The 24866-nt window shown below is 60.1% G+C and overlaps 2 protein-coding genes across 2 annotated transcripts; both read right to left on the bottom strand.

Moving 5' to 3' along the window:
• Window positions 1-256: 256 nt before the first annotated feature.
• Window positions 257-8404, bottom strand: TGFB1I1 (transforming growth factor beta 1 induced transcript 1). Its single transcript, XM_029057693.1, has 11 exons — window positions 8374-8404; window positions 6787-6905; window positions 6597-6652; window positions 6167-6318; window positions 5267-5378; window positions 5043-5148; window positions 4173-4412; window positions 2392-2565; window positions 1956-2037; window positions 1571-1719; window positions 257-1443 (listed from the first exon to the last, which is right to left on the bottom strand). Exons 1-11 carry the CDS (start codon window positions 8384-8386, stop codon window positions 1177-1179), a joined length of 1470 nt encoding a protein of 489 aa, XP_028913526.1. The 5' UTR covers window positions 8387-8404; the 3' UTR covers window positions 257-1176.
• A 2935-nt stretch (window positions 8405-11339) lies between these two features.
• ARMC5 (armadillo repeat containing 5) lies at window positions 11340-24721 on the bottom strand. The gene is made up of 6 exons (XM_029057669.1): window positions 24185-24721; window positions 16065-16172; window positions 14541-15327; window positions 13461-14242; window positions 12998-13130; window positions 11340-12800 (listed from the first exon to the last, which is right to left on the bottom strand). Exons 1-6 carry the CDS (start codon window positions 24705-24707, stop codon window positions 11972-11974), a joined length of 3162 nt encoding a protein of 1053 aa, XP_028913502.1. The 5' UTR covers window positions 24708-24721; the 3' UTR covers window positions 11340-11971.
• Window positions 24722-24866: the final 145 nt, after the last annotated feature.

Below are 24866 nucleotides of genomic sequence, written 5' to 3' on the forward strand. Positions count from 1 at the left end.
TCGGGGAGAGAAAGGGAGGATGGGGGAGAGCGGGTGAGGGTAGAGAAGAGCTGGGGATGGTGCGGGAAAGCCAGGGAGCGCAGGGGAGGGTTGGGGGAGAGCCGGGGAGGGCATGGGGACAGCCGGCAAAATGGAATCCCTTGGCAAGATTTAAAAGGACTGGGAACCGAGGACACCGTGCAGGCGGAGACAACTGAAGGTGGGACATCTGACGGTCCCAGAGGAAGGCGCTGAGGCAGGCAGGAAGGCAGAGCCAGTCTGTGGAATGTGTCTTTATATGAGAGCTTAGTGAGTACAGCAGTGAGGGGGCAGGGACCCCCAAAACACGTGAGCTCCGCGCGCCCTTTCCCAGAGCCGAAGAACATCTCCCGCAGCACCCACCCCACGATTCAGGAAGTCAAGATGGCTCCAGACATCCCCATCTGCCCAGCGAGATCGCGACGTCTCTGGATTCTGCCCCAAGACACCTTCCTTTAAGGGGGAGAGGACCGGCCCCGCCCCTCCCTGGAGAGAAATTGAGCCAATTGGCTTTGCCCAGGGCCAGAGAATGGGGCCCAGCATCCAGAGAATGGAGCCCAGTTTCCAGAGGAAGGGGCACGGGACAGGGCCCGGGGCCCAGACAACTGGATCGGGAGCACAGACGAAGGAGTCCAGCCCCCGGAAGATGGGGCCTAGGGCCCAAATAACGGGAGCCAGGTCACAGAGGACTGAGCCCAGCACCCAGAGGATGGAGCTCAGGGCAGAGAGGACGGGGCCCGGGGCCCAGAGAACGGGGCCTAGTCCTCAGAGGACGGGGCCCAAGGCACATCGGATGGGGCCGAGGGCCCCGAGGACAGAGACCGGCACCCAGAGGATGAGGTCCAGGGCACTGAGGATGGGGTCCAAGATATAAAAGATGGGGCTCGGGACCCGGAGGATGGGGCCCAAGGCAAGAGGCCGGGACTCGGGGCACAGGCGAGTGTCGGTGCTGGCCCGAAGCCCCTCCCGGAAGCCCCCTGACCTGAACTCCACGGGGCCTCCATCCCATCCGTCGTCCCCGAGAAGAGTGGGGCTACTGAGGTTCAGGGGCTCCTGCCACGGTGAGGCTTGTCTCGGGGGTTTGGCTTCTACTTATGAAGGGGTGAAGGTGTGGGGGGGAGGAACCTGCCGGGGCAGGGCGGGGCCTCGGCCGAAGCCTCAGCCGAAGAGCTTGAGGAAGCAGGGATGGCAGTAGGGCTTGTCGGCCCGCTCCTGGAAGGAGCCCTTGGTGAGTGGGCGCAGGCAGAAGGTGCAGGTGAAGTGGTCGGGGTGGAAGCGGCGGCCCAGGGCGGAGACGCAGCGGCCGGTGACCGGGAGCCCGCAGGCCGCGCACAGGGAGCCCCGGCGGGCGTGGAAGTGGCTCTCGCACAGGGGTCGGCCCTCGTGCTCGAAGAAGCTGCCGCCGGAGAACGGCGCGAAGCACTCCTGGGGGCGGGGGTGGGGGGTGGGTCCACAGACTACCCCGGGGCCCCCCGCACACATCCCACAAGCCCCTCCGGCCCGGAGGAGTCCCCCCTCCCGACCCCAGCACCCCTCACCCCCGCCCCCTTACCCTGCAGACAAAGCAGTCCGGGTGCCAGAGCGCACTGAGGGCCGAGATGTAGTTCTCCAGGATGGGTCCTGCGCACCCTTGGCAGCGCGGAGCGAACAGCTGCAGGAAGTCCCGGCGGCAATACGGGCGGCCCTCACGCTCGTGGAAGCCTGGGGCGGGGCCGGAGCCGGGGGTCAGGGGCAGCGGGGCCGGGACCGAGCCGGGGACAGGGGCTGGAGTCGGCAGGGTCGGCAGGGCCGGGGTCAGCAGGGCCAGGAACAGGGGACAGGGTCAGCAGGACTGGGATAAGAAGGGCCGGGCCGGGATGCCGGGGCACGAGCCGCGGGGGCGGAGGCGCCAGAGTGGGAGAGAGAGGCAGGGGACGGCCCGCCGGGCCCGTTCTCACCTTCGTCTCCAAATGGCTCCCCGCAACTGACACAGCAGAAATGTTCCGGGTGCCAGTGGGTGTCCAGAGCGGTGACCATTTTCTGTGGGAGAGACAGCAGTGAAGAGCAGAGAGTGATGGGCAGGGGTGACTTGGGGGGCAGGAATGGGGCAGGAATGGGGAGGGAAGGACAGAGGATTCGGGCCCCATCCGACCCGGTCTCAGCCCTGGGGTCCCGGTCCCCCCCGTGCTAACGTCCTTCGGGGGGCTCTACCCCAAAGTCCACGCGACCTTGACCCAGGGCCGGTCCTACTCTGGGGCCTCGGTCAGGGAGAGGGTGTGAGCAGGGAACGTGTCTGTTTCTTGTTGAATGAATTCAGGGGCTTGACCGTGACCGGGGAGGGGTTGTGAAGCGCGGCTGGGGCGGCGGAGAGAGTCGGGGGGGCGGGGGGCTCACGTGGCGGATAGGTTGGTTGCAGAGGCCACAGCGGGGGGAGAAGCGCTGGAAGTAGCACTCGGGGCAGTAGGGAGCTCCATCCTTCTCGAAGAAGCTGCTGCCGCCCAGGGCAGAATTGCAGCCCCCACACAGGAAGTGTTCTGGGTGCCAGGCACGGCCCAGCGCCGTCACCACCTACGAGCCCGGATATGAGAGAGCAGGATGGGGTCGAGGAGGGCAGGCTCGCCCTCGGCCCCCGTGATCTGTTGCTCCGGGTCACCGTCTCCCTTACCGCCATCGTAACGCCACTCCTAATGCCCGGTTTATGTGGAGAACCACTTCCAGGCCCGTTTTTGACTCTGACCGCAAAACATCTCTGTGAGGGACTGTGGGAGACTCCGGGGAGGTGGGGCAGGAATTATTCCAGCGGCAAACGGCCTGGACTTTCACTGCCGAACGCGTTCGATTCTGGTTCTCCACACCTCCGCTTTCTTCTCATCAGTGTAAACACCCTGACAGTGCTGGCGTTTGGAGTCCACGCTCTATTCGCTAGGCCGCGCCGCTTCTCGCAACCGTGCGGTGCCTCAGTTATCTCAGCTTTAAAATAGGGCTCAAGACTGGGAGTTCCACGTGGGCTGGGTCTAACCCGGTTACCCCGTATCTGCCGCGGCCCTTGGTACAGTGCCTGAGACATAGTAAGTGCTTAACAAATACCCTTTTTTTAAAAATACCTAGTGAACTATCATTTGATAGCTCGCATTGAACTCTCCCAGTTGCTTAGCACAGTGTTCTGATAGCATTTTTTAAACCTTCACCTTCCCGAACGGGGACTAGGAGCCTCCACGTTCTCCCCGTTCTACAGACAGAAAAGCCGAGGCACGGAGAGGTCCGACGGAGCTGAACGTCCCTAGCTCCATCCAGCAGCGAGGTGACGGTAGAGCCGGGGCTGGGACGTAGGCAGCTTGGTCTCCTAGCCCACAGCTTCTCCTCCTCCTCACCACCAGCACCACATTGCCCTTTTCTCCTGTGCCTCTCCAATCATTTATCCTATCCTTCTTTGATTACTCTAACAGCCTCCTTGCTGACCTCCCAGCCTCCTGGCTTTCCCCACTCCAGTCCACGCTTCACTCTGCTGCCCGGATCATTTTTCCACAGAAACGTTCCGGCCACTTTTCCCATACCTCGAGAACCACCCTCTTCTGCATCAAACAGAAACTCCTCACCACTGGCTTTAAAGCATTCAATCACCTTGCCCTCTCCTACCTCACTCTGCTACTCGCCTACTACAACCCAGCCCGCACACTTCGCTCCTCTAGCGCTAACCCTCACACTGTACTTCGAACTCATCTATCTCACCGCCGGCCCCTCGCCCACATCCTGTTTCTGTTCTCGAATGCCCTCCCTCCTCGTATCCAATAGACGATTATTCTCCCCAAAGCTGTATGGTAGGCACATCTCCTCCACAGGAGATGTCCCTAAGCCCTCTTTTCCTTTTCTTCAACTCCTTTCTGCATCGCCCTGGCTTGATCTCTCCTCCCAGCTCCACAGCATTTATGTACATACCTGTAATTTATTTATTTAGATTAACATCTGCCTCTCTCTGTAGACAGTAAGCTCACTGTGGGCGAGGCATGCGTCTGTTAGATTGTTATATTGTACTCTCCCGAGCACTTAGTACAGTGCCCTGCACACAGTAAGCGCTCAATAATATTAACATGCAATACAATAACAATATAATATACGGCAAATACGATTGACTGACTCTCCGCCTCCTCCCTTGACCCCCCGCCCCCCGGGCTCACCTGCCCGGCGATGGGCTTGCTGCAGGAGCCGCAGAGCCCCTTGGCCTGCGTGGGGACGCCCTGGCGGCTCAGGTCGGACTGGAGCAGGACGAGCATGCTGTCCAGACTTCCCTCGGCCGTCGCCGGTGCTCCCGGGGCGGCCTCGGTGGGGGCCGGGCTGGCGGCGGCGGGTGGGGGCGGGGCGGGGGCCGGAGTCACCGAAGACAGCACGGGCTGCTGGGCCGGGCCGGGGGCCGGGAGCTGTGGCCGGGGGACGGAGCCGGCGTGGGCGGAGGGCGGTCGGGCTGACCGAGCCGAACCGGGCCTCCCCGGCACCAGCCGGCCCCGAGGCCCGGCCGGGGAGTCGTACCGCCCTCGGAGGAGAGATGGGGGGGGCCCCCGGACCAGTGTCTCGGACCTGGGTTTCCAGGGCAAGGGTCCTTGGGTGGATGGGGGGCCCGGGCCAGGCGACCACCGGGAGCCAGGAGGGGTGACAGGGATGAGGGGAAGGGCTGTTCCCCAGGAGAGTGCTCGGGGAGGACCGGGAAGGGAGACAGCCTGGCTGCGGGGGCAGGAGGGAGGCTGAAGAATCGACAAAAATGGAAAAGGCCTCTCCCTCTCTCCGGGTCTCTTCCTCCTCCTCCGTCCCCCCAGTCGGAGTTGGCTGGGGTAGTTTCACAGAAGCAGCGGCAGCAGCAGCAAGAGAATGGGCTGCCGAGTAGGAACCCGGTCACGGAGGGGCAGTGTTCCTGAGCTGGTCAGAAAGTCCGGCTCGGAGAGGCCTCGCCCAGGCCACCCAACCACCGGCACCCCCCTCCCTCAGATATCCCACCCGCCCCCAGCCGGGCAGCCCGCCTCCAGCCAGCGGGCCCGCCCCAGCCAGCCGCTCACATGGTTCTGGACACGGAAGTCGGACAGAGAGGCCATCAGTTTGTCCAGCTCCAGGGTGGCCGAAGTGGCCGAGTTGGCCGAAGGTTTCGGTTGGGGAGGGGCTGGGCTGTGGGAACACACACTCAGGACGGTGGAGACCCTCGGAGGGGGCTCTCCCTTCCAAACCCCCTGCCCCTCCCTCCCCAGAGGCCCCAGAGGACTCGCCCGGAGGACAAAGGACTTACGTGCCGGCGGGTCGGCTGGCCGGCTTCTCCTCGGATGTCTCCTTCGCCTTCTCCTCCCTCCGTTGTTCCCTGTCAGCCCCCTTGCTGGAGGGGAACTGGGACATGATCTCATCTGGAGAGGCGGGAGGAAGAGGGGAAGACAGCTGAGGGCTCAAGGGACTGGCTCCCTTCTCCACCCTCGGGCCCTTAATAATTGGGGTATTTATTAAATGTTTACCCTGTGTCAATCACTGTACTAAGCCCCGGGGGAGATACCAGTTAATCACGGGGCTCACGGTCTAAGCCGGAGGGAGAACAGGCATTGAATTCCCACTGTGCAGATGAGGGAACCGAGGTCCGGAAAAGTTGAGTGAATTGCCCGAGGTCACACAGCAGGGTACGTGGCCGAGCCAGGATTAGAACCCAGGTCCTCTGACTCCCAGGCCCGTGCTCTTTCCATTGGGCCACGCTCTTCCTTTAAGCTCCTTGTGGGTAGGGAATGTGCCCCTTCTTTGTTCACGGCTTTTCCAAGCGCTTAGTACAGGGCACCGCACCCAAGGGGTGTCGAATAAATGCTGCCGCTACTGCTCTCGGCCCCGTCCTCTGTCTCACTGCCCTTCTGACAGCGTGGGGTAGTGGAGAGCGCTCGGGCCTGGGAGTCAGAAGGTCCCGGGTTCTAATCCTGACTCTGCCACGTGTCTGCTGGGTGACCCTGGGCAAGTCACTTAACTTCTCTGTGCCTCAGTTACCTCATCTGTAAATGGGGATTGAGACTGTGAGCCCCATGCTGGGGCAGGGACCGGCCTGATTTGCTTGTACCCACCCCAGCGCTTAGTACAGCGCCTGACCCCTAAAAAGCACTTAACAAATACAATTATTATTATGATTACGATTTCGTCTGCCCGGCGACCGCCCAGTTACCTGTGATGTTGAACTGGGTGGCATTGAGCTCCTGCAGCAGTCGGTCCAGCTCGCAGAGCCCGGCCCCCAGCACCCCACTCGAGGAGGAGAACGGGGGCGCGGGAGCGGCTGGGGACGCCGGGGCTTTGGAGGAGCGTGGCTTACACACCGTGCTGGGGAGAGGGTGCGGAGCGTGCTGAGGGCCCCCGAGGGGAGGGGACGGGGGCCAAAGTGAACCGAGGGAAGGTGGGGAGGGGGCTGGAGGAAGGGAGGAGGAGTTGGGGGGCAGGATGTCTAAAGGTGCGGAGGGGAGGGGTCTTGCAGATTTCCACAAACTCCCCCAGTCGACGGAGGGGTCCCCCTAAACCCCTTACGGCATCTCCCTCGTGCCCTTCACCTCCCTCATGCCCTCTGGGCACCCGCCTCGTGCCCTTTGGGTTCCCTTCCTTACCTGTACAGGTGATCCTTTTCCCCAGAAGGCCCAGAGGCTGGGTCCCCCGGCCCCGGCTGAAGAGAGAGAAGGTAGATGCGTGTGGGCGGGGTGGGGGGGGGGCAGCCCGACTCACGAGACGCTCTCTCCAGTCCACAGACCCCACCCCATCTCAGAATCCAGGTGTCCCGGTCTCCCGCCCCTTGCTTACCTGCTGCTGGTGGCTATAGGGCGGGGGAGGAGTCAGAGACTCGGGAGGGTGATCGCGTAGTGCCCCTGGCCGGGCGGGGATGTGAGAGGTGGTGTTCTCCAGGTCAGACAGCAGGGCATCTGTCCAAGAGGCAGGGAGATAAGGCCTTTGGGGAACGTCCGGGGGTCGGAGACGGCGGGGTCAGGGTCATCGGAGGTTAAAGGGCCCCGGAGGAGAGCATTAGAAGTTGAAGTTCAGGGGAGCCAGGAGAGATCAAAGCAGGTGAAAGGTGTAAGGCACGAATCCGAGGTGAGTGAAGCTCTGAGCAACAGGGTGAGAAGAGGGGGACTGACTGTGGGCCTGGGATCAGGATAGGGAAGGGGGCTCGGGCGTCTGAGGGCAAAGCAGCCCATCTTTGGTTGTTCATTAGCCACACTGGGTCCCGGGCTCCCCACCTCTGCTACACACCCTTTGGGTCACCCTGAAGCCACCTCTCCCTCCCCCGGCTCCCCAGATTCCTTATGTGCTCCTCCTCCAAATCCAGCCCGGTTCCCGTCACCGTCCCCGGGTCCCCCTCCCAGCCCCTAATCCGCGGGCCACTCATTGCCTACTCCACCGGTCACCCCCGACGGCGGGACGCAAACTCACGAGAGGCCCCCTCCGGCCCCTCGACTTCTTCCCCGAACCACGGTATTGGGATTCCTCCTCCAACTCTTCCCATCGTCAACCCCGCGGGTCCCCACCCTGTCGGTTGGGTCTCCCTCTCTCCCGCTCGGGGGCCCTTGGATCGGGTTACCTACCGAAGACCACGATACGTGGCCCCAGAGGGGAGAAGGGAAAAGCGGGGTCACCTAGCGGGAGGAGAGAGAGAGGGGAGAGGGGGCGTCCCTAGTCGGCCCGACTGCCCTTCCGACCCCAGGCCTCCCGTCCCCCGATCCTCTCTCCCGCCCAGCGGCATCCAGGTGCCCCGTCCGTCCGGCCTAGGCCCGTCACCCTCTAGAGAGTCGGGGGCGCGGCCCGTCTCCGCTCTCTGGCCGAACCCCGGTCTCCTCCGGCCCGGCCTCGGCCCCCTCGGTGCCCACGGGCCCCGGGCCCCGGGGAGGGAGGACTCCCCGCCCGACCGCCTCTCCGAGGGGCAAGAGAGAAAGAAGACAGGGGAGAGCGGTGGAGGGATGGGAACAGGTCAGGTGGGGATGGGTGGGACGGGGGAGAGAGAGAGAGTGGGATAGACGGAGATGGACAGAAAGAGAGAAGGAGAGGGTGAAAGAGGGAGAAACAGGAAGAGCGGCGTGGAGCGGGGAGGAGAGGGAGAGAAAAGGGAAAAGGGGGAGGGGAGAGAACCGTTGAGGGAATGAAGCAGGGAGAAAAGTCAGGAATGACGGCGAGGCTCGACGGAGGTAGAGCCGGGGGGGAGGTGGGCGGTGGGATGCCCGGGCAGCCGGGGAGGAAGGGAGAGCGGGAGGGGGAGGCTGGAGCCCAGCGGAGCCCCGGGATGGAGGAAGAAGAGGAGGAGGAGGAGAAGAGAAGAGTGTGGCAGAGATGGAGGCGGCGGGCAGGGCCCGGGGGGAGCGGGAGGCAGGCGGCCCCTCTGCCCCCCGCCGCACTCACCCAGGTCCTCCATGGCGGGCCGGGGGGGGCCCGGGCCGGCGGGCGGCAGGAGGAAGAAGGGATGAGGAGGAGGAGGAGGAGGAGGAGGAGGAGGAGGAGGAGGGAGGGATGAGGAGCAGGGCGGGGGCTGTGTCCGGTGGGGGGGCGGGGGGAGGGAGAGACGTCCGTCCGGGAGCGGGGAGGCCCCGGCCGTGACCATGTAAGGAAGCCGGGGCCGGGCGGGCCGGGCCGGGACGAGCACCGAATCCCGGGCCGGGGGGTGGGACCGGGGGCGGCGGGCCCGACCCCTACCCGGGGACCCCCTCCCCCCCCTTCCCGCAGAGACAGAGACAGAGAGACACGGTCCGGGACAGCGCCCGCCGCCCACCGACGCCCAGTCAGTTTCCAAAGCGGCCGCCGAACCCGGGAATTCAACGGGCCACCCTGCACACACCCCAGCCGGTCCCACACACGCACTGCACACACACACACACACAGCACACCGCACACCCCCCAGCCAGTGACTCGCACACAGCACACGCACGGAGCACACTCCAGCCAATGACACACACACAGCACAGCACGCCGCACACACCCCAGCCAGAGACACACACACGGAGCACACTGCGCACAACCCCAAAGACACACACACACGGCACACTCCAGCCAACGATACACAGCACAGCACGCCGCACACACCCCAGCCAGTCACACACACACACAGCACACACCCCAGCCAGTCACACACACACAGCACACCGCACACAGCCCAGCCAGTCACACACAGCACGCCGCACACACCCCAGCCAGAAACACACACACAGAGCGCACTGCGCACACCCCAAAGACACACACACGGCACACTCCAGCCAATGATACACACACAGCACAGCACACCCCAGCCAGTCACACACACACACAGCACACCGCACACACCCCAGCCAGTCACACACACACACACAGCACACGCCCCAGCCAGTCACACACATAGCACGCTGCACACCCTCCAGCCAGAGACACACACACACACAGAGCACACTGCGCATACCCCAAAGACACACACACGGCACACTCCAGCCAATGATACACACACAGCACACCACACTGCACACCCCCCAGCCAAAGACACACACAGCACACCCCAGCCGGACTCACACACACCTCGCAGGGACAGCCCAGCCAATGACACACACAGCACAGTGAACCTAACCCAGCCAAAGTCTCACACTCTCTCACACTCACACACAGAGGGCACACTGTGCCCCCCCCCCCAAGACGGACACCCCCCCCCCCCAGAGCGAGCAGATTGTACCCACCCCGAAGCCAGACACTGCACAGAGCCCAGCCGAGCCCCATGGGGGACGAGGCCCGTGCCCAACCCCATTTGCGTATAGCCACCCCGGCGCTTAGTACAGCCCCCGGCACACAGACAGCGCTTCACAAATACCGTCAATTATTAATAACAATAAGAATGTTGGGATCTGTTAAGCGCTCACTCTGTGCAGCGCGCTGGGGGAGATACGGGCTCATCAGGTGGGCCCGCGTGAGGCTCACAGTTCATCCCCATTTTCCAGACGAGGGAACTGAGGCCCAGAGAAGTGAAGTGACTCGCCCACCGTCACCCAGCTGACGGGTGGCAGAGCCGGGAGTCGAACTCGTGACCTCTGACTCCGAAGCCCGGGCTCTTGCCGCTGAGCCACGCTGCCTCCCCAATTATTAGCAGTATTAAACACACCTCACACCCAACAAACACACTGCACCCACTCCAGCCTGGCACCCACACGACACTGCACAAACCCCAGCCAAAGACACACTACGCCGCGCACACCCTAGCCAAAGACACACACACTCAGAACACACTACACACAGCCCTGCTAAAGCCACACACCACACTGCACACACCTCAAAGACACACATACACCAAACTACACACACACACACGACACCGCACACCCCCTAAAGGAACACACACGCGAAACTCACACCCCAGCCAAACACACACACACACAGAGCACATTACGCAAACCCCTGCTAAAGACACCCACCCCACACTGCACACACCCCAGCCAAAGACACACACACGGACGCATGGTCCCTTGGTCTCGGGCAGCGGATGCGCTAGGTTTGGGGCGCCTGCTGGTGTGGGGGGACGAGGGGGAGAAATGATGCCGTTCGGTGTGGGCCTTTTTCCGGCTCATCCATAGCGCTGTGGGCGGCGTGGACCCGGTTCTGGACCAGTACGGTCTGCCTTCCTTCCCCCTCTTCCCAGCACCCCGGCCCCTCCCCGGGGACGGGGAAGGAGGGGGTCCCGGGTCCCTGCTGGCCTTGCCCACCGGGTGCTACCCAGGAACGGGGCCGGAGAGGAGGGGGCGACCGACACGTTGGGAGAGCTGACGGCAGGGCGGGGGGGGGGGTCCAACGCCAGCCCACCGACGACGAGGGCTCGACGCCCAGTTGGGATGCAGCTGGAGGGGCGAAGGCGGGGACGGGGAAGACTTGGGCGGGAGGGGTGGACAGGGTCAGGGGATGGAGACGAGGAGAGCCGCCAGACCCCCCATTCGGCAAGGTGAGCGCTGGCCAACCTGGCTGTCCCCTGCCTGCCACTGGCCCGGGGCCCAGGCGGGGCCAGCCCAGAGCCCTGCTGGCTAGCGAAACTGTTTACCGCTAACGGGGGGTGGGGGGTGGGGTAATAATAATGATGGCCTTGGTTAAGCGCTCACTGTGGGCGAGGCACTGTTCTAAGCGCTGGGGTAGTACAAGGTGATCAGGGTGTCCCACCCAGGCCCACGGACTTCATCCCCCTTTAACCGACCAGGGAACTGAGGCCCAGAGAAGGTAAGTGATTTGCCCGAAGTCACACAGTTGACCAGTGACAGAAGCGGGATTAGAACCCATGACCTCTGACTCCCAACCCCGGGCTCTTTCCACTAAAGCAAGCCGGGCGTGGGGGGGGGGGGCGTGAAGAAGACGAGACCCAGACACAGGAGGACCACGCTCGGGAGCCTTTAATAGCCTTAGCTGCGCTCGCTGGCTTTCTCCCCCGTCTTCACAGCTAACCCCTGGCCGGACAGGGTCTCTCTGGCCAGGGTACCGCCCCCTCGGCCAGGGGCGAGAGGCTCTTTCTTGACCCGGGGCCACTCAGTCCAGGGTGACTGACCCCCGTACCCACACCTCTCCCCTTCGCCCCCCGCTAGGCCTCGGCTCCCGGCCACACCTGTTCCCGCTTCAGCAGAAGGGTGGGCCCCTGACACTTCGAGCCGGCGGAGGTCGGCGGGGGGAAGGGGGAAAGGGGGAGATGCTCCCCTCTCCCCTCCGTTCCTCTACTTCCTCCCTTCTTCCATCCCGGCCCGCTCGCCCAGCTCTCCCACCCGCACAAAACCTTGCTGCAGGAGGTGGCCCGGTCCCCCCTCTTCTGCTGCCCCCGAGGACGGGGCTCCGGACCCCCGCAGAGCCAACTGCCGGGTCAGACTCCACCGTGGCCCGGAGATGACTTCCTGAGGAGTCCCATTAGGGGTTGGGCCCGGTCTCCTCGCCCTAGGCCGAGGCGTCACGCCTCGGGCAGCGAGGCCCCGGTCTCCGAAGCCTCGTGTTCCCAGGCCCCAGCGGCAAGGGCAGGGTCTTACGTGGCCTCGTTCACAGCCCCCAGCAGAGCCTCGGCCAGCGGCCCCGCGTCCTCCCCCGCGGCCTCCACCAGCCCGGCCAGGGCCGCGGCCCTCCCCCGGGGGCTCAGCCGGGGCCCCAGCGTCCAGAGGGCGCAACGGGCCGCCAGCCGGGGCCCCCCGAGCCGGAAGACCTCGCCGGCCGCCTCGGGCGGGGCGCGGGGGCCCAGCCGCGCCCGGCCCACGGCCTCCTCCAGCTCCTCCTCCAGGTCGGGCAGGAGGAAGCGGCCGGCCGCCTCCAGGGCCTCCTCCACCTCGGAGCCCGCCAGGGGACTGCCGGCCGGGGGGACCGCTCGGGCGGTGGCGCCGCAGCCCCGGCAGCCGTGCAGGTGGTGGAGGATGGGGTGGGCCGCCCCCGGCGACAGGCCCCGCAGAGGGACCAGGGCCAGCCGCGCCTCGGCGAAGCCCCCCAGCAGCAGGGCCCGGAAGAACGGGGAGGCGGCCGCGGCCGAGGCCCGGAGGGCCGGCAGGCGGAGCCCGCAGTCCAGGAGGAAGTGGAGGTCGGGCGGGCGGGAGGGCGTGGAGCCCGTCAGGGGGAGGTAGAGGCAAGGGGAGGCCGGAGGGCCGGGGTCGGAGGCCGGGGGGGAGAGATCGGGCGGGCCGGGAGCCGGAGAGAGGAGGCCCGCGGGGGAGGGACCGGTCGAGCCGGAGACCAAGCGCTGGAGGCAAGAGAGAGAGTCGGCCGCGAAGAAGAGGAAGAGGGGATGGGGCGCGGGGCGGGGCAGGGCCATCAGAAGGTGGCGCAGGCCACCCTGGTCCAGGAGCAGGCGACGCCAGAGGGAAGGCTTCCTGGAGGAAGACACAGGGCGGGAAAAAGAGGTCAGGGTGGGATGGCGGGGAGGCTCCTCGGCCCGCCTTTGCCTCTGAGAGTCGGTGGTCCCCTTCGGTCCTCCTCCCAGGGTCTACCCCTGCTCCCTTCAACCTCCTCCCCTCCCACGCCGGGCTCCTCCGGCTCCCTCTCCCGAGCCTCCACGACCCCCTCTCACTTGCAGATGAAGGGCAGGGTCAAGGCGCAAGCCACTCGGTCTTCCTGGGTCCCCGAGAGCAGCAGGTGGGTGAGGGCGCCCACCCCGAAGGGCGACTCGGCCTGGACGGTCAGGTTCTGGAGCAGCATTTCTCCTGAGAGGGAGCGGGAGGGTCAGGAGGCCCGGGCGCCGCCGAGGGGAGGCGGGAGAGCGGAAAGAGGGCGGGAGGGCGGGAGGGCAGGGTACCTGGGTTCTGGGAGTCAGTCAGTCGACATTCACACTGAGGGGGGGCAAGTCAGGACGGTGGCAGGCTGCCTGCGTCCTGGGAGAGAAGCAGGAATGGAGGCGGGAGGGAGGGCGGGCCGGAGGGGTGTGGAGATGACGAGAGCTGGGGGGGGGGGGGCGTCTGGGTTCCCAGAGGGGAAGCGGAAGCCGGGAAAGCAGCCCCTGGGGGTCCCCGACCCCGGGCGAGCCCTAAACTCACCGAGCTCCCTGTGCCTCCGGCCGCCCGGTCGGGCCCCGGGGTCGGCGGTGGCCGTGGTCCCGGGCGCCCCCCGCTCCTCGGGGGCGATGCCCAGAACCAGCCAGGCCCTGATCAGGGCGGCTCCGTAGCTGCGGACGAAGGCCTCCAGGCAGGCGGGGTTGCAGGTCAAGCGAGACAGGATGCGCAAGGCCCGGGGGTTCGGGGGGCCGGGGGCCCCCGTCACGTAGCCCAGCAGGCCCTGCAGTGCCGGCCCGGTCACCAGCGCCCCGCTCGGGTCGGGGGCCTGGGAGAAGCGAGACAGGAGCAGCAGCGCCGGCCCTTCCCTCCCCCACGGTTCTTCGCCCCGTCCTTGGGGTTTCTGGGAAAGGTTTCTGGCCTCCTTGGGTGAGGCGGGGGGTTCTGCGGGGGGACTGGGCAGGCTAGGGGGGTGCCGCGGGGACCGGAGAGGGCTAAGGATGTCACGGGAAGGTCCGCCGGTCTCCCGAGAGACCCCGGGAAGCAGCTGGGAAGAGCTGGAGGCCAACTGGGAGGGGCTGGGGGACTCCTGGGGCAACAGGGAGGGGCTGGGAGCCCGGGGATCGGGAGACACTCGGCTCTTTGTGGCCGAAGTTGGAGTCTGGGGAAGGATCGGGGAGGAGCCCTCGCGGGAGCGACGGGACTGAAGGGGTCGGGCGGGGAGGGCGGGCGGTTCGGAGGAGTCGGGCAGGGGGCAGTGCTCCGGAGACCAGTCGGGGGAGATGTCCTCGGGGCCGGCAGCATAGCCTTCTGAGATGAGCCAAGACCTGACGACGGGGAGGGGAGAACGAGGGGGAGGGACCGACAGACAGACAGAAGGACGGACGGACGGTCGACAGGCTGCAGGGGCCCGGCCGACCAATCCGTCGCCCGGGGGAACTCGGCCACACCGGCGCAGGGCAGAGGGTTTCCCCGAGGGGCCCGACGTGGTGCGTGAAATCAGGGGTTGGAGGGCGTAGGGGACGGGGGAGAGAAGGAGGGAGGAGAGAAGGGAAGGGGGAGGTGGCGGGGGGGAACAGAGAGGTCTGGAAGGTGAGGAGACGGGAGACTGGAGCAGCGGCTTACCGGAGGCTCCGGAAGCTTCCGGCCTCGGCAGGCCCAGGCGTCCGCTCCTCAGGGAAATCCCAGGAGGCGGCTTCGCGTCCCTCCTCTTCTTCGTCCCCCACTTCGCCCCCAAGCTGCCCGGCCAGCAGCGGGACCAGGCCCAGGGCCTGGAGCCGGCCCAGGGCCCCCGTGTCATACAGGAAGCCGACCAGGGCGGCCACCACCCGAGGGTGAGAGGCCCCCGCCCGGGGGTCTCTCAGCAGAGACATGAGCAGCTCCAGGCCCCCACCCTCCCGCAGCCGGAGCCGGTTGATGGACTCCCGACACAGGAGGCAGACGGCCCGCACCAGGGGCTGCTGGGAGGCCGGGGACGTCCCGTCGGGCCCCCGCCTCCTCCGCAGCTCCCGCAGCAGCACCTCCACGCCGCCGGCGTTGCCCAGGGCCGGCCGGACCAGGCCCTGGGCGCAGAGATTGGCCAGGGTCAAGATGGCCGCCTCCCGCACAGCCCGCTTGGGGTGGGTGGCCAGGTTGACCAGCGGGCTCAAGCCACCCCCCAGGCTCAGCTGCTCCGCGCACGCCCGGGAGCAGCCCCTGCTCAGCTCCAGGAGGGCCCGAGTCAGGGCGCAGGTCAGCGGGAGGTCCGAGGTGGCGGCCAGGAGCTCCGCCAGCGGCCGCACGGCCCCTTGCTGGGCTAAGGCCAGGCGGTGCTGGGGCGAGTCCGCCAGGTTGCGGAGGGCGCGGACCACGCTCTGGAGGCACTGGGGGTCCTGAGAGGAGGTCAGGGTCTCCACCAGCAAGGGCACGGCGGCTGCGGGCGAGAAGAGTCGGGCACCGCCGGAGAGCTGACGCTCCCCTTCCGCGCCCGGGCCCCCGTCCTCCGCCGGGCCTCACTCTTCGAACCATCATCGCCGTCACTGGGCGCCGGTTACCCGGTGCTGAGCACTGAACTAAGCGCTGGGGGAGGAGCCATCTAAGTAGTCTGGGCACAGTCCCTGTCCCTCGGGGGATTGATAATCTAAGCCAGAGGGGGACAACAAGGATTCGATCCCCATTTTATAGCTGACGAAAGTGAGGCTCAGAGAAACGACTGGTCCACGGTCACGGAGTGGGCAAATGGCAGAGCCGGGATTAGAACCCAGGTCTCCCAAACCCCGGGACTGGGCTCTAATAATAATGATGGAATCTGTTAAGCGCTACGTGCCAAGCACCGTTCTAAGCGCTGGGGGAGACACAAGGCAATCCGATTGTCCCACGTGGGGCCCCCAACCTTAATCTCCGTTTTCCAGATGAGGTAACCGAGGCACAGAGAAGCGACGTGACTTGCCCAGAGTCACAGAGCCGAAAAGTGGCGGAGCCGGGATTGGAACTCACGACCCCTGACTCCCAAGCCGGGGCTCTTTCCACCAAGCCACGTGCCACTTCTTCCTCCTTTTCCCTCACCCCTCCGTAGGGACCACCTGCTCTGCTCTCCAGCCTCGGCCGCCTTTCCCAACCCCCGGCTGGCCGGCCTGGCCCCCCGCGCCGCCCCCCGGGCCCCGGCCTCACCGGCCAGGTGGATGTCCGCACAGCAAGCAGGCTCCATGGCCAGATTCCCCAGGGCTCGGGCTGTGCGATTCTGGATGCTGTCGGTCCTTATGCATTGCAGGATGTTCACTGCGGGGAAAGGAATCGGGGAGGGGGAGACAAGAAGAGAAATCCTGGAGATGAGCAGGGACTGTAAGCCCATCAAAGGGCAGGGACCGTCTCTATCTGTTACCGATCTGTCCATTCCAAGCGCTTAGTACAGTGCTCTGCCCATAGTAAGCGCTCAATAAATACTAGTGAATGAATGAATGAATCATGTCTCCCAGTTCTACTGGATTCTTCCAAGCACTTAACAGGTTGCTCTGCCTTTAGGCACTTGATACCCACCCCAACCCTCAAAGCACTTAGAGAGAAGCAGCGTGGCTCAGTGGCAAGAGCCCGGGCTTGGGAGTCAGGGGTCATAGGTTCTCATCCCGGCTCCGCCACTCGTCTGCTGTGTGGCCTTGGGCAAGTCGCTTAACTTTTCTGTGCCTCGGTTACCTCGTCTGTAAAACGGGGATGAAGACCGTGAGCCCCACGTGGGACAACCTGATTACCTTGCAACTACCCCGGTGCTTAGAACAGTGCTTGGCACATAGTAAATGCCGGAGAAGCAGCGTGGCTCAGTGGAAAGAGCACGGGCTTTGGAGTCGGAGGTCATTGGTTCGAATCCCAGCTCGGCCACTTGTCAGCTGTGTGACTGTGGGCAAGTCACTTAACTTCTCTGTGCCTCAGTTACCTCATCTGTAAAATGGGGATTAAGACCGTGAGCCCCACGTGGGACAACCTGATTCCCCTGTGTCTACCCCAGTGCTTAGAACAGTGCTCTGCACATAGTAAGCGCTTACAAATACCAACATTATTATTATTATTATTAACAGATATCATCATCATCTTTATTGCCAGCCATTTACCCTATATAGAATTCATTTTAATGCCTATCTCTCTCTGAAAGATAAGATAAGCTCCTTATAAGATAAGGGGTTGTGTCTACCATTTCTACTGTATTTTACTCCTCCAAGAGCTGAGTAAAGTTCTCCAAACACCAAGAGTGCTCAATAAATTCCACTGACTGATTGGGGGCTACCAATTCTACAGTATTATACTTGGTTACATATCCTTACCCCTATCTGTAATTTATTTTCCCGTCCGTCTCTCCCTCCAGATAGTAAGCTCCTTATGGGCAGGGGTTGTATCTACCGACTCTACTGTATTATACTCCTTCAAGAACTGAGTAAAGTGCTCCACACACAAATGAGTGCTCAATAAATACCCCTGCTTGACTGGGGGCTGCTGAGTCAATCCTTAAATCCAGTGTCTTTTGAAGGCAACCAAGAGATAATCTGTTAAATCACAAAACTGTACTGTGACATCACTAGAAGGAATTGACAGCCCAAGGGGACCTAGACCAAAAGACATAATAATATTGGTATTTGTTAAGCGCTTACTTTATGTCGAGCACCGGTCTAAGCACTGGGGTAGATCAAGTTAATCAGGTCAGGCAGAGTTCCCGTCCCATCTGGGGCTCACAGTCTAAGGAGGCGGAAGAACGGGTACTGAACCCCCATTTTTGAGGGTTCTAAACTAAATTGAGGCACAGAGAAGTGAAGTGACATTCCCGGTCACCCAGCAGACGTGTGGCAGAGTCTGGATTAGAACCCAGGTCCTCTTACTCCCAGGACCTGGCTCTTTCTCTCGCAACACGCTGCTTCCCCCCAAAAAGACAATCCTGGTAGAGCTCGGAAAGCAGCGCGTTATCTGCGACATCAAGGATTCAATTCATTCGTATTTATTAAGTGCTCACTGTGTGCCGAGCACTGAACTAATCCTTTGGAGAGCACAATATAACAATGAAAGGACACATTCCCTGCCCACAACGAGCTTACAGTCTAGCGGGGGAGAGAGACATTAAGACTGTAGACGGTGTGGGCAGGGAATGTGTTTGCACATTGTTGTACTGGACTCTCCCAAGCGCTCAGTACAGTTCCCTGCACATTTATTACGTGCTCAATAAATATGACTGAATGAATAGGATTGAAGCCTGATTCACAGGAAATAGTTTTCCTTTCTGAGTGGAGGCAGGGTCTCTCCCAAACCACGATGTCATCCTTGGGAGGGGACTTTTTGGGGACTTGTCAAACTTCACTAGGCTTCGCGGCCCCCAACGTTTTAAATTCAAGGAGGGCGGCAGGAGGGAGGAAAAGGGAGGAGGGGACAGAACGCTTATGTACATATCTTTCATTACAGAAGCAGTGTGGCTCAGTGGAAAGAGCCCGGGCTTGGGAGCTGGAGGACGTGGGTTCTAATCCCGCCTCCGCCACTTAATAATAATAATAATAATGTTGGTATTTGTTAAGCGCTTACTATGTGCCGAGCACTGTTCTAAGCGCTGGGGTAGACATATTCATTCATTCAATAGTATTTATTGAGCACTTACTATGTGCAGAGCACTGTACTAAGCGCTTGGGATGAACAAGTCGGCAACAGATAGAGACAGTCCCTGCCGTTTGACGGGCTTACGGTCTAATCGGGGGAGACGGACAGACGAGAACGATGGCGATAAACAGCGTCGAGGGGAAGAACATCTCGTAAAAACCATGGCAACTAAATAGAATCGAGGCGATGTACAATTCATTAACAAAATAAATAGGGTAACGAAAATATATACAGTTGAGCGGACGAGTACAGTGCTGTGGGGATGGGAAGGGAGAGGTGGAGGAGCAGAGGGAAAAGGGGAAAATGAGGCTTTAGCTGCGGAGAGGTAAAGGGGGGATGGCAGAGGGAGTAGAGGGAGAAGAGGAGCTCAGTCTGGGAAGGCCTCTTGGAGGAGGTGAGTTTTAAGTAGGGTTTTGAAGAGGGAAAGAGAATCAGTTTGGCGGAGGTGAGGAGGGAGGGCGTTCCGGGACCGCGGGAGGACGTGACCCGGGGGTCGACGGCGGGATGGGCGAGACCGAGGGACGGCGAGGAGGTGGGCGGCGGAGGAGCGGAGCGTGCGGGGTGGGCGGTAGAAAGAGAGAAGGGAGGAGAGGTAGGAAGGGGCAAGGTGATGGAGAGCCTCGAAGCCTAGAGTGAGGAGTTTTTGTTTGGAGCGGAGGTCGATAGGCAACCACTGGAGTTGTTTAAGAAGGGGAGTGACATGCCCAGATCGTTTCTGCGGGAAGATGAGCCGGGCAGCGGAGTGAAGAATAGACCGGAGCGGGGCGAGAGAGGAGGAAGGGAGGTCAGAGAGAAGGCTGACACGGTAGTCTTGCCGGGATATAACGAGAGCCCGTAATAGTAAGGTAGCCGTTTGGGTGGAGAGGAAAGGGCGGATCTTGGCGATATTGTAGACATAGGGGAATCAGGTTGTCCCACGTGGGGCTCACAGTCTTAATCCCCATTTTACAGATGAGGGAACTGAGGCACCGAGAAGTTAAGTGACTTGCCCAAAGTCACACAGCTGGCAAGTGGCAGAGCCGGGGTTTGAACCTATGACCTCTGACTCCAAAGCCCGTGCTCTTTCCAGTGAGCCACGCTGCTTTGTCGGCTGTGTTACCTTGGGAGAGCCACTTCTCTTCCCTGCGCCTCGGTTCCCTCATCTGTCAAATGGGGATGATGTCTGTGAGCCTCACGTGATCACCTGGTAACTACCCCAGCGCTTAGAACAGTGCTTGGCACATAGTAAGCGCTTAACAAATACCATTATTGGTAGTAGTAGTAGTAAGCTACTAACAAATACCATCATTTGGTAGAGAGGAGCAGTGTGGCTCAATGAAAAGAGCCTAGGCTTGGGAGTCAGAGGTCATGGGTTCTAATCCTGACTCCGCCACTTGTCTGCTGTGTGACCTTGGGCTATCACTTAACCTCTCTGTGCCTCAATTACCTCATCCGTAAAATGGGGATTAAGACTGAGAGCCCCAAGTGCAACAACCTGATTACCTGGTATAATAATAATAATAATAATAATAATAGCATTTATAGAGCACTTACTATGTGCAAAGCATGGTTCTAAGTGGTGGGGGGAATACAAAGTGATCAGGTTGTCCCATGTGGGGATCCCAGTCTTAATCCCCATTTTACAGATGAGGTCACTGAGGCACAGAGAAGTGAAGTGACTTGCCCAGAGTCACACAGCTGACAAGTGACGGAGCCGGGATTAGAACCCATGATCTCTGACTCCCAAGCCCATGTACTTTCCACTGAGTCACACTGCTTCTCAAGCTGCTTCTTGTATCTACCCCAGTGCTTAGAACAGTGTTTGACACATAGTAAGTGCTTAACAAATACCATTATTATTATCATTATGATGATTAATGTGTTTATTTGTATTGATGCCTGTCTCCCCCCTCTGGACTGTAATCTCATTGTGGGAAGGGAATGTTTCTGCTTATTAATAATAATAATAATGGCATTTGTTGAGCACTTACTATGTGCCTCTCGTTATATCCCGGCTAGACTACTGTGTCAGCCTTCTCTCTGACCTCCCTTCCTCCTCTCTCGCCCCGCTCCGGTCTATTCTTCACTCCGCTGCCCGGCTCATCTTCCCGCAGAAACGATCTGGGCCTGTCACTCCCCTTCTTAAACAACTCCAGTGGTTGCCTATCGACCTCCGCTCCAAACAAAAACTCCTCACTCTAGGCTTCGAGGCTCTCCATCACCTTGCCCCTTCCTACCTCTCCTCCCTTCTCTCTTTCTACCGCCCACCCCGCACGCTCCGCTCCTCCGCCGCCCACCTCCTCGCCGTCCCTCGGTCTCGCCCATCCCGCCGTCGACCCCCGGGTCACGTCCTCCCGCGGTCCCGGAATGCCCTCCCTCCTCACCTCCGCCAAACTGATTCTCTTTCCCTCTTCGAAACCCTACTTAAAACTCACCTCCTCCAAGAGGCCTTCCCAGACTGAGCTCCTCTTCCCCCTCTACTCCCTCTGCCATCCCCCCTTTACCTCTCCGCAGCTAAACCCTCTTTTTCCCCTTTTCCCTCCGCTCCTCCACCTCTCCCTTCCCATCCCCACAGCACTGTACTCGTCCGCTCGACTGTATATATTTTCGTTACCCTATTTATTTTGTTAATGAATTGTACATCGCCTCGATTCTATTTAGTTGCCATTGTTTTTACGAGATGTTCTTCCCCTCGACTCTATTTATCGCCATCGTTCTCGTCTGTCCGTCTCCCCCGATTAGACTGTAAGCCCGTCAAACGGCAGGGACGGTCTCTCTCTGTTGCCGACTTGTTCATCCCAAGCGCTTAGTACAGTGCTCTGCACATAGTAAGCGCTCAATAAATACTATTGAATGAATGTTCTAAGCACTGGGAGTAGATAGAAGGTAATCAGGTTATCTCAGGTGGGGCTCACAGTCTCAACCCCCATTTTACAGATGAGGTAACTGAGGTACAGAGAACTGAAATGACATAACCAAAGTCACACAGCTGACAAGTGGTGGAGCCGGGATTAGAACCCAGGACCTCTGACTCCCAAGCCCGTGCTCTTTCCACTGAGCCGCACTGCTTCTCTAATTATTGTTTGTAGTGTACTTTCATTCGTTCATTCATTCATTCAATCATATTTATTGAGTGCTTACTGTGTGCAGAGTACTATATACTAAGCGCTGGGAATGTACCATTCGGCAATGGGTGACATGTAAATTTGTGACGCGTTCCGTATTTTTCTGGAACGCCCTCCCTCCTCAGCTCTGCCAAACTAACTCTCTTCCCCCTTCAAAGCCCTACTGAGAGCTCACCTCCTCCAGGAGGCCTTCCCAGACTGAGCCCTCCCTTTCCCTTTGCCCCTCCACCCCTCTTCATTCCCCGTACTCTCTCCCTCTGCTCTTCCCCCTTCCCCGACCCACAGCACTTGTGTATATCTGCATATATTATTACTCTATTATATTAATGATGTGTCTATATCTATGATTCTACTTATCTTGTTGGTATTGATCCTGACTTCTTATTTTGTTTTGCTGTCTGTCTCCCTGGTTTAGACTGTGAGCCCCTTGATGGTGTGGGGATTGTCTCTATCTGTTGCCCAGTGGAACATTCGAAGCGCTTAGTCCAGTACTCTGCACGTGGTAAGCGCTCAATAAATACGATTGAAGGGATGGAGACCATTCCTGCCCCACAGTGGGGTCAAAGTCAAGAAGGGGGGAGACGGATGACAAAAGAAAATGAGTGGTCAGCCAGGACTTTCCCAAGGGCTTGGTGCAGAGCTCTGCTCGCAGTAAGGGCTTAATAAATGGGATTGAGTGAGTGATTGAATGACTGAATGAATGAGTGAATGACTGACTGAATGAGTGAATGAATAATGAATGAATGAGTGCAAGAATGAATGACTGAATGAATGAGTGAACAAATGAATGAGCAAATGAATTAAATGAATGAGCGAATGAATGCCTGAATGATGAATAAATGAGTGCAAGAATGGATGACTGAATGAGTGAATGAATAATGAATGAATGAGTGCAAGAATGAATGACTGAATGAATGGATGAGCAAATGAATTAAATGAATGAGCGAATGAATGACTGACTGAATGAGTAACGAATGAATGAGTGCAAGAATGAATGACTCAATGAATGACTGAATGAATGAGTGAATGAATTAAATGAATGACTGAATGAATAACTGAGCGAATGACTGACTGAATGAGTGAATGAATTAAATGAATGAGCGAATGAATGAATGTATGCATGAATGAATGCATGAGTGGGTGAATTACTGAATGAATGATGAATGAGTGAGTGGATGTGTGAGCTAACGAATGAGTGAATGAACTGAATGTGTATGAATGAATGAATCAAATGAGTGAATGAATTAAATGAGTGAATGAATGAATTAAAAGAATGAGTGTGTGAATGAATTAATTAATGTGTGAATGAGTGAGTGAATACACAAGTGAATGAATCAAATGAATGTGTGAATGAATTAATGAATATGTGAATGAATCAATAAATTAAATGAATGAGTGAATGAATGAATGAATCCAATGAATGACTGAGTGAATGAATAATGACTGAGTGAATGAGTGAATGAGTCAACGAATGAGTGAATGAGTCAATGAGCAAATGAATGTCTGAATGACAGTGAGTGAGTGAGGGAATGAAAAATGAATGAATGAATGACTCGCATGAATGAATGACTGAGCAAGTGAATGAATGAGTGAATGAATAAGAGTGAATGACTGAGTGAATGACAGACTGATTAGATGAATGAGTGACTGAGTGAATGAATGAATCACATGAATGAGTAAGAATGAATGACTGAACCAGTGAGTGAATGAGCAAGTGAATGACTGAGTGAATGAATAATGAGTGAATGAGTGAGCGAATGACAGACTGACTGGATGAATGAGTGACTGCGTGAATGAATCGAATGAATGAGAATGGATGACAATGACTGAATGAGAATGACCGAATGAGTGAGCAAATGAATAATGACTGAATGAGTGAATGAATGACTGACTGGATGAGTGAGTGAATGGGTGAATGACTGACTGGATGAATGAGTGAGTGAGTGAATGACTGACTGGATGAGTGAGTGAATGAGTGAATGGCTGATTGGATGAATGAGTGAATGACTGACTAGATGAATGAGTGAGTGAATGACTGACTGGATGAGTGAGTGAATGAGTGAATGACTGACTGGATGAGTGAGTGAATGGGTGAATGACGGACTGGATGAATGAGTGAATGACTGACTGGATGAATGAGTGACTGAGTGAATGACTGACTGGATGAGTGAGTGAATGGGTGAATGCCTGACTGGATGAATGGGTGAATGACTGACTGGATGAATGAGTGGATGAGTGAATGCCTGACTGGATGAATGAGTGGATGAGTGAATGACTGACTGGATGAGTGAGTGAATGAGTGAATGACTGACTGGATGGATGAGTGAGTGAGTGAATGACTGACTGGATGAGTGAGCGAATGAGTGAATGGCTGATTGGATGAATGAGTGAATGACTGACTGGATGAATGAGTGAGTGAATGACTGACTGGATGAGTGAGTGAATGAGTGAATGACTGACTGGATGAGTGAGTGAATGGGTGAATGACTGGATGAATGAACGAGTGAATGACTGCCTGGATGGACGAGCGAGCGGGTGCGCGTGCGTCCCGGGCGCACTCACCGAGGGAGCGGATGCCTCCGAGCCTGCGCACTTCGGCCCTGCAGGGCTCCTGGGTACAGCAGTTGGCCAGAATGCTCAGAGCCAAGTCGAGCGTCTTGCGCAGGCGCACTGGCGGCGGCGGCGGCGGCGGCGGCGGCGGGGACGGCTTGGTGGAAGACGAGGCCTCCGCGGGCTCCGCAGGGGAAGCGGCGGGGGCGTCGGGCGGGCGGGGCGGGGCGGCGGCCGGCGACGCGGCGGGGGCGGGGGCGGGGGCGGGGGCGGGGCGGGGCGGCGGGGGGGCGGGGCCGGCGGCGGCTTGCCGCAGCAGCGCCAGCAGGGGGCGGAGCCCGCCTCGCGCCCGGAAGCGCTCGATCCCGCCCGTCGCCTTGACGTGGCGCGTGCGGAGCGCCAGCAGCGCGCGGCCCAGGGGGGCTCCGTCGGCCGCCGGCCCCTTCCCCCCGCCCGCGTCGGCCCCGGCCGCTCCCGCCAGCTGCTCCAGGCAGAACGACAGCGAGTCCGTGGGGGTGGCTTTCGCCGCCGCCATCTTGGCCTGGGCCTGAGGCCCCGCCCCCTCGCCGCCGTCCCGACGGGGCGGGGGGGGGGGGGGCGGGCGGCCGGGAGGGGAGGGGCGGGGCCCTACGCGCCGCCTCATGACGCGCGCTCTCCACGGGGGCGGCCGGGCCTGGGGAGGAGCCGGGCCTCC

This window comes from Ornithorhynchus anatinus, chromosome 2 (genome assembly GCF_004115215.2).
Source record: "Ornithorhynchus anatinus isolate Pmale09 chromosome 2, mOrnAna1.pri.v4, whole genome shotgun sequence".
In the NCBI taxonomy this organism is placed as follows: Eukaryota; Metazoa; Chordata; class Mammalia; order Monotremata; family Ornithorhynchidae; genus Ornithorhynchus; species Ornithorhynchus anatinus.

Excerpts from the sequence above, each read along its gene's own strand:
- TGFB1I1 (XM_029057693.1), bottom strand. Across the intron at positions 5,379-6,166 it reads CACCCAGTTCAACATCACAG|ATGAGATCATGTCCCAGTTC; the intron begins GTAACTGGGCGG and ends CCGCCTCTCCAG. Across the intron at positions 2,566-4,172 it reads GCAAGCCCATCGCCGGGCAG|GTGGTGACGGCGCTGGGCCG; the intron begins GTGAGCCCGGGG and ends CCGGGCTCGTAG.
- ARMC5 (XM_029057669.1), bottom strand. The coding sequence starts at position 24,707 with ATGGCGGCGGCGAAAGCCACCCCCACGGACTCGCTGTCGTTCTGCCTG. Across the intron at positions 13,131-13,460 it reads CCGGAGGCACAGGGAGCTCG|GAGAAATGCTGCTCCAGAAC; the intron begins GTGAGTTTAGGG and ends GCTCCCTCTCAG. Across the intron at positions 12,801-12,997 it reads ACCCTGCCCTTCATCTGCAA|GAAGCCTTCCCTCTGGCGTC; the intron begins GTGAGAGGGGGT and ends GTCTTCCTCCAG.